At 46.7% G+C, this 19150-nt stretch overlaps 1 protein-coding gene across 1 annotated transcript; it reads left to right on the top strand.

Annotated features, from left to right (window-relative positions):
* Window positions 1–17188: 17188 nt before the first annotated feature.
* Window positions 17189–18762, top strand: LOC100284716 (uncharacterized). The gene is made up of 3 exons (NM_001397420.1): window positions 17189–17876; window positions 17995–18074; window positions 18214–18762. The coding sequence occupies exons 1-3, from the start codon at window positions 17292–17294 to the stop codon at window positions 18524–18526; spliced, it is 978 nt and encodes a 325-aa protein (NP_001384349.1). The 5' UTR covers window positions 17189–17291; the 3' UTR covers window positions 18527–18762.
* Window positions 18763–19150: the final 388 nt, after the last annotated feature.

The following is a 19150-nucleotide window of genomic DNA, read 5'->3' on the forward strand; positions in this document are numbered from 1 at the left end:
TTTTGCCGAGTGTCACACCGACAAAGTCTTTGCCGAGTGTTTTTCAAGCGGCAAAGCGCTCGATTCCGGTAGTGCGATGAGGTAAAGAATGAAGTAACATATATCCCTGGGATCACAAAAATAGACTATCTTCGCTTCTTAAGCATATGGACAAACCTGTAATAGCAGGAGTATGCCATCCCCAACGAGCATGCGCATTCCGCATTGCCATGACCAGCTGTGCTCTTCGAGCTGTCATGCTTCGCTCAACTCTGCTATTGACGATGGTCAATAGCAGCCTGTAATAGCAGGCGAGTGCCTCCAAGAGCACTCGGCAAAGTGACTGACAAAGGGTCCCGCTGGTAGACCATTTGCCGAGTGCAAACTGTTAGACACTCGGCAAAGAGGTAACCTCTTTGAGTGTATTAGGTGACACTCGGTAAACGTAATTTCTTTGTCGAGTGTCACCTAGAACACTCGGCAAAGTCGCCTCCTCCGTCACCAGGCGCCGTGACGGCCATTTTTCTTTGCCGAGTACCGACTTTGCCGAGTGCCCGATAAAAAGTACTCGACAAAGAAGTCATTGCCGATGTACTGTTCGCCGAGATCTCTTTGTCGAGTGCCACACTCGACAAAGTCTTTGCCGAGTGTTTTTCAAGCGGCAGAGCGCTCGATTCCGGTAGTGCGATGAGGTAAAGAATGAAATGACATATATCCCTGGGATCACAAAAATAGACTATCTTCACTTCTTAAGCATATGGACAAACCTGAAATAGCAGGAGTATGTCATCCCCAACGAGCATGCACATTCCCAGCATTGCCATGACCAGCTGTGCTCTTCGAGCTGTCATGCTTCGCTCAACTCTGCTATTGACCAGCCTGTAATAGCAGGCGAGTGCCTCCAAGAGCACTCGACAAAGTGACTGACAAAGGGTCCCGCTGGTATACCATTTGCCGAGTGCGGACTGTTAGACACTCGGCAAAGAGGTAACATCTTTGAGTGTATTAGGTGACACTCGGCAAAGGTAATTTCTTTGTCGAGTGTCACCTAGAATACTCGGCAAAGTCGCTTTCTCCGTCACCAGGCGCCGTGACAGCCGTTTTTTTGCCGAGTACCGACTTTGCCAAGTGCCCGATAAAAAGTACTCGGCAAAAAAGTCATTGCCGATGTACTGTTCGCCGAGATCTCTTTGCCGAGTGCCACACTCGACAAAGTCTTTGCCGAGTGTTTTTCAAGCGGCAAAGCGCTCGATTCCGGTAGTGCGATGAGGTAAAGAATGAAGTGACATATATCCCTGGGATCACAAAAATAGACTATCTTCACTTCTTAAGCATATGGACAAACCTGTAATAGCAGGAGTATGCCATCCCCAACGAGCATGCGCATTCCCAGCATTGCCATGACCAGCTGTGCTCTTCGAGCTGTCATGCTTCGCTCAACTCTGCTATTGACGATGGTCAATAGCAGCCTGTAATAGCAGGCGAGTGCCTCCAAGAGCACTTGGCAAAGTGACTGACAAAGGGTCCCGCTGGTAGACCATTTGCCGAGTGCAAACTGTTAGACACTCGGCAAAGAGGTAACCTCTTTGAGTGTATTAGGTGACACTCGGCAAAGGTAATTTCTTTGTCGAGTGTCACCTAGAACACTCGGCAAAGTCGCCTCCTCCGTCACCAGGCGCCGTGACGGCCATTTTTCTTTGCCGAGTACCGACTTTGCCGAGTGCCCGATAAAAAGTACTCGGCAAAGAAGTCATTGCCGATGTACTGTTCGCTGAGATCTCTTTGTCGAGTGCCACACTCGACAAAGTCTTTGCCGAGTGTTTTTCAAGCGGCAGAGCGCTCGATTCCGGTAGTGCGATGAGGTAAAGAATGAAATGACATATATCCCTGGGATCACAAAAATAGACTATCTTCACTTCTTAAGCATATGGACAAACCTGAAATAGCAGGAGTATGTCATCCCCAACGAGCATGCACATTCCCAGCATTGCCATGACCAGCTGTGCTCTTCGAGCTGTCATGCTTCGCTCAACTCTGCTATTGACCAGCCTGTAATAGCAGGCGAGTGCCTCCAAGAGCACTCGGCAAAGTGACTGACAAAGGGTCCCGCTGGTATACCATTTGCCGAGTGCGGACTGTTAGACACTCGGCAAAGAGGTAACATCTTTGAGTGTATTAGGTGACACTCGGCAAAGGTAATTTCTTTGTCGAGTGTCACCTAGAATACTCGGCAAAGTCGCTGTCTCCGTCATCAGGCGCCGTGACAGCCGTTTTTTTGCCGAGTACCGACTTTGCCAAGTGCCCGATAAAAAGTACTCGGCAAAAAAGTCATTGCCGATGTACTGTTCGCCGAGATCTCTTTGCCGAGTGCCACACTCGACAAAGTCTTTGCCGAGTGTTTTTCAAGCGGCAAAGCGCTCGATTCCGGTAGTGCGATGAGGTAAAGAATGAAGTGACATATATCCCTGGGATCACAAAAATAGACTATCTTCACTTCTTAAGCATATGGACAAACCTGTAATAGCAGGAGTATGCCATCCCCAACGAGCATGCGCATTCCCAGCATTGCCATGACCAGCTGTGCTCTTCGAGCTGTCATGCTTCGCTCAACTCTGCTATTGACGATAGTCAATAGCAGCCTGTAATAGCAGACCTTCTAGCTGTTGCATTATGCTGGTTCTAACCCTCGTGCCTATATGAACCGCTAGATCAGCTATTGATCGTATGATCAACTCTGCTATTGACCATCGTCAGCATGTTTGAATTTTATAATTATGAACATCTCAATCAATTTAGTCTTTTCAATTTTAGCAAATTTTAAACTGATTGTCCTGTTTTTTCTGGGATATTACGTTTTGCATATATGGGATATCTTACTTAAGATCACCTAATTTATACAGTCCAGTCGGCGACACCACACTGCAGTACTCTTGCCATCCTATAGATTTTATTCTGCCAATTAAAAGTACTTATGTATTACTCCCTCCGTTTATAATTCGTCTGATAAAATTATAAGTACGGTTTTGAAGTTTTCATTTATCCGTAAAAAAATGAATAAGACCAGAAAATTAAACTTGATAAAAAACAAATAAATTATAAATTAGGAGAGAGAAAGTAGTAATGTTGCCTTGTCGTGTTGGTTCTTGGTTGGTTCAGGATGTAAAATCATGTAGTCTATACCATATTAAAGTGTCGTCATGCTCTTCACATCTAAATAGCAAAAATGATAAAATTATGTATAAACGAAGATTTGAACTATGATTTTATTAGCTAAAAGCCTATATTCATACTCATCTATCCAACAAAACATATATAACTTTATGTTTTATATTCTATACTTTATTATAAATAGAAACCGTACACAGACACTTGAACAGCTTGGTTCTCTATATGGTGGCTTGGTTCTGTTTTACCTGTTTTTATCACGATCGCTATTGTCAAATTTTGTTCCAAATTAGATCGTTTTCGTTTGAGTCCTGTCTTCGTTCCTGTTTGCTATCTTTTCTGTTTTCGATTTTATTTCTTAAAATAAAATGTAAAAATTGAATATAGAGTATATAACTGTTTTTAGGACCATATCTAACCGCTTGGTGGTCGAGGCATGAGTGCACGACTCCTGTACGGAACTCCCCTATTACCCAAGGCTGGTCTAATATATTTACCGGCCGGCCCGCTTAGGGCAGAGCCCATGTATGGTGAATGGATGGGTGGCAGATAGGCGGAGTCATTTGGCCAGCCTTGTGCTGCTGCAACTCGAGTTTCGCGTCCACCATTATCGGCCATTCGGCCCACGGGTCCCTGTGCGTTGTGCCTCGTCAGAGTTTCGGCTAGGTGCGGTCTGCGGTGGCACCCGTGGAAGTGGAACTGTGGTCTGTGGAAGTGGCATGGTTCAAGTGTGTGGCTGCCGTTAAATAGCAATTTTAATGGACTCTCTATATTCTTTCTTATTGATATAAATATAGATTTATTTAAAAAAAATATCATCCAGCTGTTTATCTAAACAACTATTTAAATATAGTCATCTTCTATTCTTGATTTCTCGCTAGTTAAATATAAAAAGCGTGAATGGATATCTAGAGTGCAAACAAGATATAGAAAAGTTGTTGGAGATCTAAAAAATATAGAAATGACATTTTATGCAAATGACTCATTTAGAGAGTGAAATTTAGAAATGCTCTTGGAGATGCTCTAAATAGTGCTATTGTCCCTGCAACCGACCTGACTAAAGAGCAAATGTTTGTTTGATTTGAAGTCAGCGAATTTAGACGACGTGCGCCTTAGCAGACTATAAGCTCATCACTAAATGGAAGAAAGAGTATAAGGGAGCTGTAAACTTACACTGAGTCACTCATTAATAACAAAGAGTCAACTATTATCATATGTAGTTGGGCTAATAAACTGGCTGTAAAGAGCGACTATATTATTTGTCGTGATTAATATTGAAGAGCTAGCTATAAAGGTGGGGCAAAAGATAAACAGTAAAGATCTCTATAAGCAGCAGTAGACTGTACCACACTAGCATTGCTTAGTTCTCCTGAACAGGTAGACCAGTGGCGAATCTAGGAATTTATCTCTGGGTATGCCGAACCAATAATTTGGTGGCACCATATAGAAATAATAAAATTTGCCTAACTAAATAGTTACAAATATATATAATTGGTTCCAATATAATATTTTTATAATCATGATAATATATTAATTCAGTTCAACATATACATAAATTTCACTTACTCATGGGAGTATGTACTAGAAGATTACTTGTTTTTCTTTGGCCTGCGGTTTCTAATGGTAAAAAAGTCTTGATTACATCTTCTTCATCCAGTTGAAAGAAAACATCTCGCTCAATATATGTGAGTAGACAATCATCCAAAAGGCTATCACCCATCTTATTTCTCAACTTACTTTTGATGAATGTCATCGCAGAAAATGCCCTATCAACACCTGCTGTTGCCACAGGTAGAAGTAATACTAATTTGAGAAGCGTGTATACTAAGTCATAAACTTTATGTCTCTTCGTTTGAACAAGCTTCAATGAGAGATCAACAAGATTTTCTAGGCCTTCAAATAAAACATCTTTTTTTATGTCAGCAATAAAGTTACCCAAGTGCAATTCAAGCTTTAGTAAATCGGTACCAAATATGTCCTTTGGATAAAAATCAGCAAGTCTGCGTAACTTCTGTGCATCAAAAGAAGCAAATGAGTCTTTAGGATTGAATGCCGACATACAAGAAAGTAACTCCATATTAACCTCATCAAAGCGACTGTCAAGCTCTTGACTAATTTGATCAATAACCCCAATATATACTTCTCTTCTAAAGTGATCATCATTTGTTTGGTTTTTGGCAAACCGAGCTGATCTTCCATAAGGCACATAATTATTCTCCATGATAGGAACATGGACATACCAATAATGTTGACAACAGTTTTGTAGTGAGATCCCCAACGAGTCTCGCCTGGCCTAGGCAATCCCATCTCTTGATTTAATCCACTTCCAGTTTGAAGTTCACCACAATCAATTGCTTTCATGACATTATCAAGTCTTGCATCTCGAATCATGCCATGACGTTTACAAGAAACACCAACAATATTCAGCAAAAGAGACACTTGGTCAAAAAACCAAACACAGTCACTATTCCCCTTGGCAACAGCAACAAGAACTAATTGAAGTTGATGAGCAAAACAATGAATATAATAAGCAGATGGTGACTCTTGCATGATCAATGTTTTGAGCCCTTTAACCTCTCCCTTCATGTTGCTAGCACCATCGTAACCTTGCCCACGAATTTGAGTCATAGTCAAACCATTCATTACAAGTAAATCCTCAATTGCTTTCTTAAGTGACAAAGAAGTAGTATTATCTACATGAACAACTCCAAGAAAATGCTCACATGGTCTACCTAATTAATGAACCCACGATAAATAATCCAACATCTAAGTGAAATATAGAAAAACAATTTAAGTATGTCCCTATAGACTGCAAAGTACAACAAAATAAATAAAACAATCACATTGTGCTTATGCCTTACCTCCCAGGACTGCACAAAGCGTTGTTCGTCTACCCAGCAAGCAACACTGAATGGGGTACAAGTCTGCCTACAGGCTACATCGTCAAGCACCAACAAAAACTTGAGTTGATTAGCACCAGGCCACCAGCACGTTCTCCAATAATGCAATTTTTAAATCTTAATCTAGAGTTGATTAGCAGTTTAGCACCAGCACACTCACCGTCAAGTTTAAATGGCTGCCGACCTGCCGTCCGTGCCTCTGGCTCTTGGCCGCCTGACGCCTGTGAGCTGCGGCCGTCCGTGCCCCTGGCTCTTGGCCGCCTGGCGCCTGTGAGCTGCGGGCTGTGGCCTGCGCGTCTGCGCCTGCGCCCGCGCCTGGTCTGTGGTCTCGTCCGTCGTCGATCGTCCGCCGTCGTGGGATGGGGAGCAGACGTGTTTGCCGATTGAAATTTGGAAGCAGCTAAACCGTCTCTTAGTTTATTAGGTTAAAAACTCCTAATATTTAGCCTTAATTGGGCCAAAACTACAGGGTATGCCGTGGCCCACCCGGCATACCCTGTAGCTCCGCCCCTGAGGTAGACTAATGCTAAACTTTTAATTACTGCCCCCCCCCCCCAACCAAATTGCTAACCTATATATGAAGTCAAAACAGATCCTTAAGCCACATGGAAGATCTTCAAGCCACATGCCGTTAATTTGGTTTGAACGGCATTCATGACTCCGCTCCTCGGATTCCTGGCGTCATCTCATGATAACATATAGCTAAAGCCACTTTTATACAACATCATCTCTTTGAAACGTTTAAAAATACCACGATAACAATTGGACCATGCCGCAATAAAAAACACACATATAATCTGCAGGAACTGCAATGAGCGGAACATGTGCGTTAAATATTTTTCTAATGGCATCATGCTCTACCAACTCTATCAATTTTTTCTGGAATCAGAGGGGGCACACACGCATGTACGTTAAATTTAGATTTTATTTGAATTTTTTAGCAAGTTAGATTTTTTCATCTCATCGTCGAGCTGGATGGAGATCGAGATGGAGACGGAGTACAAGTTACAAGTACAGCTCAACTGTGCATAGGTAAACGGAAAGGTTCAGCTAGTCTTCCCAAACAACAACGTAACACAAAACAATTGTACCGTGTGTCCTTGAGAGAGATGTGTGCATAATTCCCACTTTGCACAGTTGTATATGTTGAGAAACCCTAATGAAGGGTTATGTGGGCAAATACCGAATATAGCCCTGAGGCTATCGCGTCTCTATATATAGAACTTGTATCCCTCATATGGAATAGAGAAGAGAAAGAGGCCAGAGGCCCAACCCTACATCGTGTCTATTGTGTTTCCTCTGTCGTGCTAATGGGAAGGGAGACGAGTCTTCCACAACTTCTCGCGCCTCTACTGCTGACAGGAGGGAAGGGAGCGGATCTGGTGATCCGTGGTAACGTAGTTCTCAACACGTTATCAGCACGCTCTACCTCGACGTTGCTGCGGGATTATAATACCTAAAAATATTGCATAAATCGATACCCAATTTCAGAACGGTATGAGTAATTGGGTAAACCATGGGCAGTGATAAAAACGAGTTGGACTATACATCTCTGCATATAAAAATCTTTGCTTGGCAGCATTGGCCTGATGTCGTGCACTTTACTACCAATATAAACACACATTTTTCCTATGTGCCTCAAAGCACAATACAACCAGTGAATGTCTTTGTGAGCGTTAGACCCTGATGGTCATTTTACTTGTTGATCTGAAGTCAACTAATGGATCAAAACGACGAATGGTATTCATGAGCCCTGAAGATGCCTTATGGATTAAATAAGTGTTGTGCATGTTAGTCTAAATCTTAATGATTGACTGTGCATTTGGTAATAATAACAATAAGTTTGCAGAATTGTAACCATGAAGCAACTTGTTGTTGCGTGTCTCGCTGAATGTTGAGACTAACCCTTCATGATGAAGGACAAATATGTAGTATTCATGTCACTACATTAATCTAAGTCCAAAGCTCACTGCATAAAACCACTATCTGTAATGTGCGTAAAATTTCCCAAATAAATCACCACAATAGCATACATTGGCCACAACTGGATGATTGTGGTTGGAGATTTTATCTGTATGCTTTTAGAACATCTCGGCATTAGGGGGATGAATGCCCATATAGTGTAATGCCTCAATATTCTATTAAACGCACAAAAGCCAAACTGAACCCGTCGTTTAGAGTGTACTCCTGTGTATATGGAGTTTGCCAGAAATTGTTGAGGAGTAACCATATTGGTTTGAATGCTTCTACCTGACGTAGATGTGGATATACCCGGGATTAATATCATATCCACATTTGACTTATTGGCATTTGATCTATTCTCGGGGACGCCTGCGAATATGGTACATTGGCCTTAGTCAAAGCATATGTCCTGATTGCAGATTCATGTGGTCTGTAATAACTCTCCTCTGATGAACTCGCCCTGCTGGTGATTTGCCTCACGAAGAGGTTCATCTTGATGATGAAGTTCCTAGCAATGCGCGCAATATCATTGTGCTGGGAATATGGAACAATAAATCTTTCATTTTGGGAAATGATGGAGATCATTATTAAATGTAGGAGACAAATGTATCGACACCTATCTTGACTCTATAGATTGCAAAGGGATCCAGAACAAAGTCCTAGGCATGAGTGCTTGAAGCTCTCTTATCGGGTCAATGATAAATGCAATCGAGGTTGAACCAATAATCGCAAAATGGAAGTCGCGAGCTTGAAATTCGGACATTTATGGGCACTATTGAAATAATGTGTGGTGAATGCGATGGTTCAAGTGGTCTAGTGAGAGACCCATCCCACGTATGTGTTGAATAAACACTGTTCCGCTATGTAATATATCTGGCAAATGGCATGAATTAAAATATGCAGGTACTAGGATTCTGAAGATCTGTCATGAGATCCTAGGAGGACTTATATCTTTGAATTATAAATATGCAACATATAAATCTCATACCGAATAATACATTCCTGATGAATGATCACTCTCCTATGTAAGGAGAATATCTCCTAGTTGAGACTATCGTTCCCAGATGGAACCTATCCAGAAGAAACAAAGTCTGTGTTGAACACCAAAGTTTGATAATCCCAATAAAGGGATAAAGACCCATACAGACCCGAAAAAGAATAAGATGAGGTACCAAAGGACTTGAAGTTCACCGAATAAGCACATGTGTATTCCATGAGTTTTACTCATGGTAATTTCCACTAGATGTGGAATTACGGTATCCTCTAAAGCCCTGATGGCAGAAATATATAAGGTTTAGGTGTTACTGGCAAAATATCCCCATTGTGCCAGAATGATAGACTGTAACGATGTATCTGATCGATGAAAAATCCCTGATGGATTACGATCTTTGATGGACTTTTGTTACACCATCATAGATGTTGCAATGGATGAACACCTCGAGCGATGTGTCATATTTAGAATATGTACTATTGCAACTATATTATCCCCTAAGTCCTATTGAAGGACATGTTATTTGCTTTGCACAACTATGTATAAATTGTGGTGTAAGATAGAAAATGATAGCACCCCAACCTCATCCATTCTCGTTGTTCCAGATGAACAATGAGACATATATCTTGAAGAATATGCTTGAGTTATGAGGGATAACGACTTTGACAGATGTCATCGTCAGGGGGAGCGAATGCTTATATTGATCACAATCGTGAGACAATAAATGTCATATTCTATGCCCTGAAGGCGTGAGCTTGATGATCAATATGTGAACCTTTATGGAACTTTCTATCAAATATATAGATCCAGTCGATCGAACACCATCAGTCAAAGTGGCTTATTTAAATTGATACGTGCACTTATTTCGTATATCCTAGAAGTGAGTAGAGGTAAAGTTCCTGAAATAGTCCTTGCAAGGATATGCAATCCGTTTGCTAAATCTATATGTGCATATACTTCCAGAAGAAAATATTTTGCCATATTGATACAGTTTTGCAAGGATCAGGGGGAGCACATTTCTAAAGTTAGCCTTTGTAGAAGATTCGGTAGAATCTAGATCCCAGAGGATCGAAATCTGTCCCGATGACAGCTGTTGTACTCTTTTTCCCTTGGTGAGTTTTCTTGAAGTTTCTCACATGAGGTTTTTAACGAGGCAACAAAGTGCAAATGCAATTTGTATCACCATGCACTCTTTCTCCATATTTTTTCCACTGGGTTTTTTGGAGTTTTAACGAGGCATGTGTTGGTCGCGGTATTCGCCCAAGGGGGAGTGTTGAGAAACCCTAATGAAGGGTTATGTGGGCAAATACCGAATATAGCCCTGAGGGCTATCGCGTCTCTATACATAGAACCTGTACCCCTCATATGGAATAGAGAAGAGAAAGAGGCCAGAGGTCCAACCCTACATCGTGTCTATTGTGTTTCCTCTGTCGTGCTAATGGGAAGGGAGACGGGTCTTCTACAACTTCTCGCGCCTCTACTGCTGACGGGAGGGAAGAGAGCGGATCTGGTGATCCGTGGTAACGTAGTTCTCAACAGTATAAACAGAGAAACAGAGGGATGATTTGCATCCTGATGCTGTGCGCTCCAAACATCCATTCTGTCCATGACGTACGCATCACCACAACCGCCGCAGGCAATCCTCACAGTCACAGCTAGCCATCATGGCAGGCGGGAGCAGGACGGACGACAGGCAGTCTGGGTCAGCTAGAGGCAGAAGCAGAATCATGCTCCCTTCCCTGGCTCGTCCCGCGGACCTGGCCTCGGCCACACGCTGCTGGCCGGCCGTATGCGCCGCCATCACGCGGCATGATTGCGGCGAGCGAACGGCCCGTCGCGTTTGTCCCCATTGCACACATCAACAGGATCACGCAGGTAGGCAGGCAGGCTCACCACACCACACATATGATGAGGATGGATGGATGGCGCTGGATGAGGAGTTGATGGCCGTAATCATGCCTGCATGCACATTGCAGAGAAAGAATTCTCGCCTATTCCCGTGCTCAAGGGCTCACGGCAACGACTACTATACAAGCAGTTCTTCTGTACAAACGTGCAAGTAAACCATCTGATCCATTAGATCGTGATCCAACCGTAGATCACATTTAACACTTAAATCATTCCACCACCAGCTCATTAATCTTTATAAAAAAACCTCTGACAAACCATGATTGTATCTGTGGTTGGATCGTAATCTAATGGATCAGATAGTTTGCTTGCATGCTTGCACAGAAGGACTGCTTGCATAGTGCTCACATGGCATGGGCATGTCATTCTTTGCCCTCTCCGGCCCGATCGATCTCCATATCTCAAGCTAGCCTTGCTCATTATTCCATGCAAATTATACTAGGATCTTGCGACCATCATGAGTTCCCATGCAGGCTGAGGCCGAGCTAGAGAACAATTCTGTTTTCTGTACGGTACTAGTACATCCACATCACATCATTCCACATTCCCCACTTGTTCGGAGCAAACCGGAGTACGTACGTATACGTGAAATGCGTCATTAACCTCTATACACTTTGTTGACGCCTTTTCGGAGCGCCAAATAATCAAGAAGAACCGGCGGCGGTGCTCTCTGGTCAGGGGCGGACGGTCCGCGACCTGGCGCAGGGGCTAAGGTTTCCTGCCTGACGGCCGGACGGTCCGCGCCCTGGGGCCGGACGGTCCGCGCGTGCGCAGGGGCGGCGGAAGATCGCCGGCGGCGCCTGGATCTCGCTCCCGGGAGGGACCCCGTCGGGGAGGAGAGATCCTAGGGGTTGTCTAGGCTCGGGCCGGCCGACCTAGACTCCTCTAATCGGCGTAGAGTCGAAGAGAGGCGAAGAATTTGGGGATTGAGAAGCTAAACCTAAACTAGACTAGAACTACTCCTAGGATAAAATGCGAATAAAAGTTGTATTGATTCGATTGTTTGATTACAAATCGGCCGTATACCTCTCTATTTATAGAGGAGGGGGGCTGGACCCTTTACAAACTAATTTCCGAGCTTTTCCCGTGATTTTAGCTAACAACCGTAGCACAAAACTCGGAACCCTAATCTGCTCTGCGCACGCGCGGACCGTCCGGCCCACAGGCGCGGACCGTCCGGACCGCGGACCGTCCGGCCTCAGGGCCGGACAGTCCGCCGGCTCATTTTGGTGTTCAACATATGCCCCCCTGCCTTTTGGTGGAGCTGAGCGAACCAAAAGCAACTAACTCGATGTGATCACATCAGTTTTCTTAGGCATCTTGACACTTGCTAGGAAGATACGTAGTGGCCTTAGTCCCGATGGTTGACTCAACGGACGTGATTCTTTTAGCTTTGATCGAACTGTCAGTCCCGACACCGTCGAGAGTCATAGCGATCCTGACCAATCCGTCACCTTACTTTTTCTAATTTTCCAAGTGTTCTGGCGTAGCTTCGTGGTCGACCAGGTCTTCCCCTTGTAGGTCATCTTCCTCCATGGGTGTCGGTACATCGTTGGTGGTGTCTTGGTGTAGTGCGGATGGTTCGGCCTCAGGGGTCGGATGGTCCGCGTCCTGCGCAGATGATCCGGCCTTTATAGCCGGACAGTCTACCATACCTACAGAGAGATGCACAGTTGTCGTTTTATTTTCTATCTTTGTGGCCGTTGGATTTTTCTCAACGGCCTTTGGTCTCCATCTCTTTTGTGGTGGCGGATACTGCGGATGCGTGTCATTGAATATTCTTTCTGCCTCCTTTTCCTGATTCTCCTTTGCTCTGAGGCGCTGTAATTTTCTTTTTTGTGATCGTGTCAATCCCGATGGGCACCATCGGGGCATGGAATATTTTGGATCGGCTGTTTTGTTGACAGCCGTACCTTCCTTTTTGTTTGTGTTGGCCGATTCACCAAAAATCATCGGCCCTTCGTTACTTTGTTGTACGACGACATCTGTCGTTCCTATTTTAATGACGTCTCCTTTATTATTGGAGGTTGTAGCTTTATGCCCCCCGCCGGATTAGTCAGCCTTTGGGGCCGAGTTGTTCGGTAATCTTGTTGGGCCTGTGCTCGTGGACCAGATTGAGGGGCTCTCAATCGGTCTTGTACTGGAGGTGTCAACCTATTGAATACAGATGTTTGGGGTGCCCCCCAAGCGGGGTACTGTGGTATCCCAAATGGGTATGGTGGCATGCCCCACATTTGATTCGGGACATATGGTGAAGGTATGTATGTGTATGGATATGGCATAGGTGGATATGATGGTGGACGTGTCCATGCAGGTACGTTAGGTCTTAATTGAACATTATGACCTTCCGTCCTTTCCGATTGGTGTGGTGGTCCAATCGGCCTAACCTGCCGTCGCACCTGGGTGGGTAAGCGAGGTCCCTTCGGTGGCCGGTCGCTTAGGCCAGCCTTCCTTTTCACATATTTAGACAATAATTGATCAAAGGTCGGGCTAGATTTTACCAACCGACCAGTTGCCTTGAACGTGTTAGTTTTCCACGTACCTATTTCTGGTCGTCGTGGTTTGAAGGTACGTGGTCGTCGTGGCTCTTCGGCGTTGCCGGACCGTCCGCTGGAATGCTCCGGACCATCCGGTAATGTTACAGACCGTCCGCGCCTGGGCACCGGACCGTCCGCGATGCGTAGTATGGGTTCTCGCTCATGTCCCTTTATCTGCGCTTGCCCTCCAGCGCTGGAGTTTGTGATGGTTACCTTTAGTGTCTCCCCTCCATCAGGAGTCTTCTCGGCCATCACTTTCCTGCAAGAAATTTTGTTGTTTCCATCGACCTCCCGTGCGTTGCCGATGACGACTTCTTTGTCTTTGCCCTTATCGGCTGTGTTGGGCCGAATTAGGACCTTTTTGCCATTAAAGTCGATCACATTCATTGGGAAGGGCTCCGTGTCCTCCTGAAATTTCAATCGTCCCTCATTAATGGCCGATTGAATTTGTCGTCGGAACACATTACAATCATTAGTGGCATGGGAAAATGAGTTGTGCCACTTGCAGTATGCGCGACACTTTAGTTCGTCGGCAGGTGGAACGATATAATCAATTTTAATGTTACCATTTTTTAGTAATTCATCGAATATCTTATCACATTTGCCGACATTAAATGTAAACTTAACCTCCTCCTGTCGTTCCTTTTGAACTGACTGCAAGGAGTAGCAAGTCGAAGATTTGGCCTGCTCGGGCCAAACTATTTCGGCAGTGTAAACTTTCTTTGGTTCATCGTCCGAACTACTTTGATTGTGTTCTACTATAGGGACATTATGCTGAACCGTTCTGACTAGTTCTTTGCTTCGGCTTTCACAAGCCGAAGCTCTCTGATGTAATTGTGCTAGAGTAAAGAACTGGATGCCTTCTAATCTCTCTTTTAAATAATAGCGCAATCCATCAAAGGCTATTCCCGCCAGTTGTTTATCTGTTAAATGAATTTGAAAGCATCGGTTTCTCGTACCCTGGAATCTCCGGATATAATCACTAACAGATTCATCCTTTTCTTGTCGTAGGGCCACTAAGTCTACTAAATCTAGCTCATAATCACCAGAGAAGAAATGTTCATGAAATTTTTGCTCTAAGTCTCCCCATGACAAAATGGAATTAGGAGGGAGCGTGGCATACCATGTGAATGCAGTCCCTGTTAAGGATAATGAAAATAAACGCACACGGAATGTTTCGGTGTCGGCCAATTCTCCTAATTGTGCTAGGAACTGGCCTATGTGCTCACGCGTGCTCTTTCCTTGGTCACCCGAAAACTTTGCAAACTCGGGTATCCTGGTTCCCTGTGGGTATGGGTGGTGACCAAATCGGCTGTCATAAGGCTTCCGATATGATTGCCCCCCAGGGACCATGCTTACTCCGAGCTTATCTCGGAATGCCCCGGCTATTTCTTCCCTCACTATACCAATGGCAGCCGGTGCAAGACCACCGGCTCTCTGGTCAAACATAGGTGGGGTTGGTTGCATGTTAGTATGTTGTCGTTCCCCCCATTGGTTTGAGCTACGTGGTGCATTTCCATTTGCCCTATATGGGTCATAGGTTTGATCGTTTCTTTCCGGCCTCCTGGGTGGGGCCGGAAAGCTTTCCTGGGCTCTGGATCTTGAATTAATGGGCTGGTGCATTGCATAGTGTGATGGGAAGTGCTGCTGGGATGGGTGAGGATTCAGGTAATAATCCTCCTCAAAAGATTCATGCGCGGACTGTCCGGATATGTACCTGGACCGTCCGTGGTTATATGCGGACCGTCCGTCGTTGTATGCGGACCGTCCGACTGGGTAGTTTGGGTTCTGTGCCGTGTGTGGTGGCTCGGGCGCATATCTAGGTAACTCATTAGAAATAGGCCCGACTGTTGCTGGCCCGGACGGTCCGCGCTCACGTGCGAACAGTCCGGGCATGTGCAGATCGGCTGATTTGCTGCCGATTTGCGGTTGCTTAGGGTATGTGTCCATCGGCATCCCATAAACGGGTTGTGACTGGTCGTGACAACCTGTAGCCGATGTATTACGCGTGTTACCCCCTAACTCAACCTCGTGCGAAGGAAAATTTGCGATATTAGATTTATCAAATGCACGTACTAGTCTCTTAAAATCGCTTTGCATACCCCCTATGATGTTCTGCATTTGTTCACGTTGCTCTTCTACATAATTTCTAAGAGATTGTAGCTCGTTGGTATTACTTACATTGGGGATATCTGGTGTGGGTTGGAGCGAAGCCGGATCCGTCGCCCGATGTCGGACGACCTTGTTGTTCCTGTCCACTTTGAAGTCAGCCAGGAACTTCGCCTTTGCTTCTTGGATCAGCTGCTCCTGGCGCTCCTCGAACAGGAGCTGTTCTTCAGCCGGCAAGGCTTCCCATGTCGGTGTGATGATATTGCAGGTGGAAACCTCAGAGCTATCTTTTGAACCGGCCATTTAGGGCCGATTTGATAGGTCTATATGTGTTTTCCCCAGCGGAGTCGCCAAAAAGAATGTTGACGCCTTTTCGGAGCGCCAAATACTCAAGAAGAACCGGCGGCGGCGCTCTCTGGTCAGGGGCGGACGGTCCGCGCGCAGGGGCCGGACGGTCCGCGACCTGGCGCAGGGGCTAAGGTTTCCTGCCTGACGGCCGGACGGTCCGCGCCCTGGGGCCGGACGGTCCGCGCGTGCGCAGGGGCGGCGGAAGATCGCCGGCGGCGCCTGGATCTCGCTCCCGGGAGGGACCCCGTCGGGGAGGAGAGATCCTAGGGGTTGTCTAGGCTCGGGCCGGCCGACCTAGACTCCTCTAATCGGCGTAGAGTCGAAGAGAGGCGAAGAATTTGGGGATTGAGAAGCTAAACCTAAACTAGACTAGAACTACTCCTAGGATAAAATGCGAATAAAAGTTGTATTGATTCGATTGTTTGATTACAAATCGGCCGTATACCTCTCTATTTATAGAGGAGGGGGGCTGGACCCTTTACAAACTAATTTCCGAGCTTTTCCCGTGATTTTAGCTAACAACCGTAGCACAAAACTCGGAACCCTAATCTGCTCTGCGCACGCGCGGACCGTCCGGCCCACAGGCGTGGACCGTCCGGACCGCGGACCGTCGCCGGCTCATTTTGGTGTTCAACACACTTGTACGTTTCACGTTCCTCAAGTGTATAAAAATAAACAGCAAATTGTAAAATAACAGCTTATTTATTGTTTAATATGTCGTATGCAACCTGTTTATTGGAAAGATTGTATTGCTTTCCATTGGTTATTGCTGGGCCCACTGTCTAGCATAACTCTCCCCTCTGTTGCGCTATAAAGGGACTACTACAACTACAATAATGTAGGAGGATGCATGCACGATTCAATTCCCAGAGTCGTGATCAGAAGCTAGTAATTGGTTTTAGAACTCTCATCGTAACTAAAAGAAAATAGAGCTAGTTGATCATTGGATTATTTTATATTGCCTCTGTTTATTTATAAATATATAATATCGTTGACTTTTAAAAAAACACTTTAATCACACGTATTATTTAAAAAATAATAATTTATTTTTTGATTTGTTTTATCATAGTTTATATTTAACTTAAAATTTTATATTTTTAAATAAATATTTTGAATAAGACAAGTGAATGAAACCTCGGAAGTTCGAACTACATGCAACTCCTCTATCCAGCTCTCCTTTTCCTAGTCACGTGCGGCCGTGTCAACTGGTCAAACCAGCCATTATCACAGTGGCGGAAACGCACCGGGAAGGACCGAAGGAGTGAGGGAGGAGACCAGGAGAGGCGTGGGCCGACGGCCGAGCCGGGCGCCTCCTTCGGTCTTTCCGGCTGCTGCTATAAAGCCCAGCTGGCCTGGCGCGTCCCGACGGTTCCATTACTGGTCCCTGGCAGGATGGAGTTGGGGCTCAGCTTGGGGGAGACCATGGCGGATTCCGGGAGCGACCTCGTGCTTGGGCTTGGGATGGGGGTCGGGGTGCGGAGGGAGGAGGAAACGCAGAGAGGGAGGAGGGATAGGGAGGCGAGGAGGGAGCTTGAGTTTGAGACGGGGAGGTGCGCCCGGCCGTCGCCGGAGCCGGCGGTGCGACTCACGCTCCTGCCAGGCCTGGTGCCTAGCCTTGGCCTCCCGTGGCCGCTGTCGTCCGAGACCAATCGTGAGGTGTCGACGCGTGGCTTCGACGACGTGAACCGGGCGCTGTCCGTGGCCGGTGCTGGCGCGGAGGAGGACGAGGCGGCCGTGGCCGCAGCCACGGCGGCAGCATCCTCGTCGCCTAATAACAGCTCGGGCTCCTTCGCGATGGACATCTCCGCGCAGGGCCAGGGCCAGGGCCAGGACCAGGCGGCGCCCGCCGCCGACCGCGCGTGCTCGCGCGCCAGCGACGAGGACGACGGCGGCTCGGCGCGCAAGAAGCTGCGCCTCTCCAAGGAACAGTCCGCGTTCCTGGAGGAGAGCTTCAAGGTGCGCGCCACGCCGAACCCGGTAAGAGCATCCGCCGCCGGTGACGCAGAAAAACCAAGCCTACTTTGTTCCTCGACCGGTCTCGGTCCTGACTCCTGAGTCCTTACGCTGGTGCGTTCCGTCCGTGGCGCGCATGCAGAAGCAGAAGCTGGCGCTGGCGAGGCAGCTCAACCTGCGGGCGCGCCAGGTGGAGGTGTGGTTCCAGAACCGCAGGGCCAGGTGCGCGCGCACGGGTTGCATGATTGCATCCGCATGGCAACGGTCTTTGTTTGTTCTTTGAATAATTAGTCCGGCACGGCAATCATGGAATACATATAATAAAAACCCGGTGCCTGGTGGCGTGCCGCGTCGCGTGCAGGACGAAGCTGAAGCAGACGGAGGTGGACTGCGAGCACCTGAAGCGCTGCTGCGAGACGCTGACGGGGGAGAACCGGCGGCTGCACAAGGAGCTAGCCGAGCTCCGCGCGCTCAAGGCGGTGCGCCCCTTGTTGCACATGCACCTCCCGGCCACCACCCTCTCCATGTGCCCCTCCTGCGAGCGCGTCGCCTCCACCAGCTCCGCGGCCCCCGCCGCGCCGGCGCCAGCGTCGCCCTCACCTGCTGCTGGTGCTGGCATTGCGGCGTCGGCCCCGGACCCGGATCAGAGGCCCTCGTCGTCGTTCGCGGCGTGAGGCCCTCTCTGCTTTACCTCCGGCGGCGCGAATGAAGGAGGATATGGCTGTAAATACGATCAACTTTTTTTTTTCTTCTTCCTTGTTTTTTTCACTTCATGCGGTTCTTGGGTTTTTTTGGACTGCCGATGGATCCGAGGGTGTAGCGCGTCGTCTGGCCGTGTCGGATTGGACTGGGACGGCCAGGGTGCAGAAAGAATCAGAGGTGCCGCAATAGAGTTCATTCATTAACCTCATCAGTAGCGTCGATCATGTGCTATTTCCTTGCTATCGCGGCGTCAACCGTCAATATAGGCCTTTGAAATCGGATGTTACCAAGTCGTTAAAATGAAGAGAAAATTCCCTCTATGCCATTAGAAATTATACTGATTCTTTATGTGACACTGGAAATGGTAACATTCCCTCTATGCCATCGGTTTTAGATTTTGAATCCCTTGATGCCATCGCCGCCCATTCACTGATCGACGTCGTTACTTATGCAAATGGGGCACATTTGTCATTCACTATCTTCTACCTCCCTTCTCTGTCTCTGTTCATTCATCAACTGCCTCCTGCCGCCCTCGCCGCACATGCCCAGTGCCGCTTGCCTCGTGCCCCTGTCGCCCAGCGTCGGCCTGGCTGCTG

Source organism: Zea mays, chromosome 2 (genome assembly GCF_902167145.1).
Source record: "Zea mays cultivar B73 chromosome 2, Zm-B73-REFERENCE-NAM-5.0, whole genome shotgun sequence".
In the NCBI taxonomy this organism is placed as follows: domain Eukaryota; kingdom Viridiplantae; phylum Streptophyta; class Magnoliopsida; order Poales; family Poaceae; genus Zea; species Zea mays.

Excerpts from the sequence above, each read along its gene's own strand:
- LOC100284716 (NM_001397420.1), top strand. The coding sequence starts at position 17,292 with ATGGAGTTGGGGCTCAGCTTGGGGGAGACCATGGCGGATTCCGGGAGC. Across the intron at positions 17,877-17,994 it reads TGCGCGCCACGCCGAACCCG|AAGCAGAAGCTGGCGCTGGC; the intron begins GTAAGAGCATCC and ends GCGCGCATGCAG. Across the intron at positions 18,075-18,213 it reads TTCCAGAACCGCAGGGCCAG|GACGAAGCTGAAGCAGACGG; the intron begins GTGCGCGCGCAC and ends CGTCGCGTGCAG.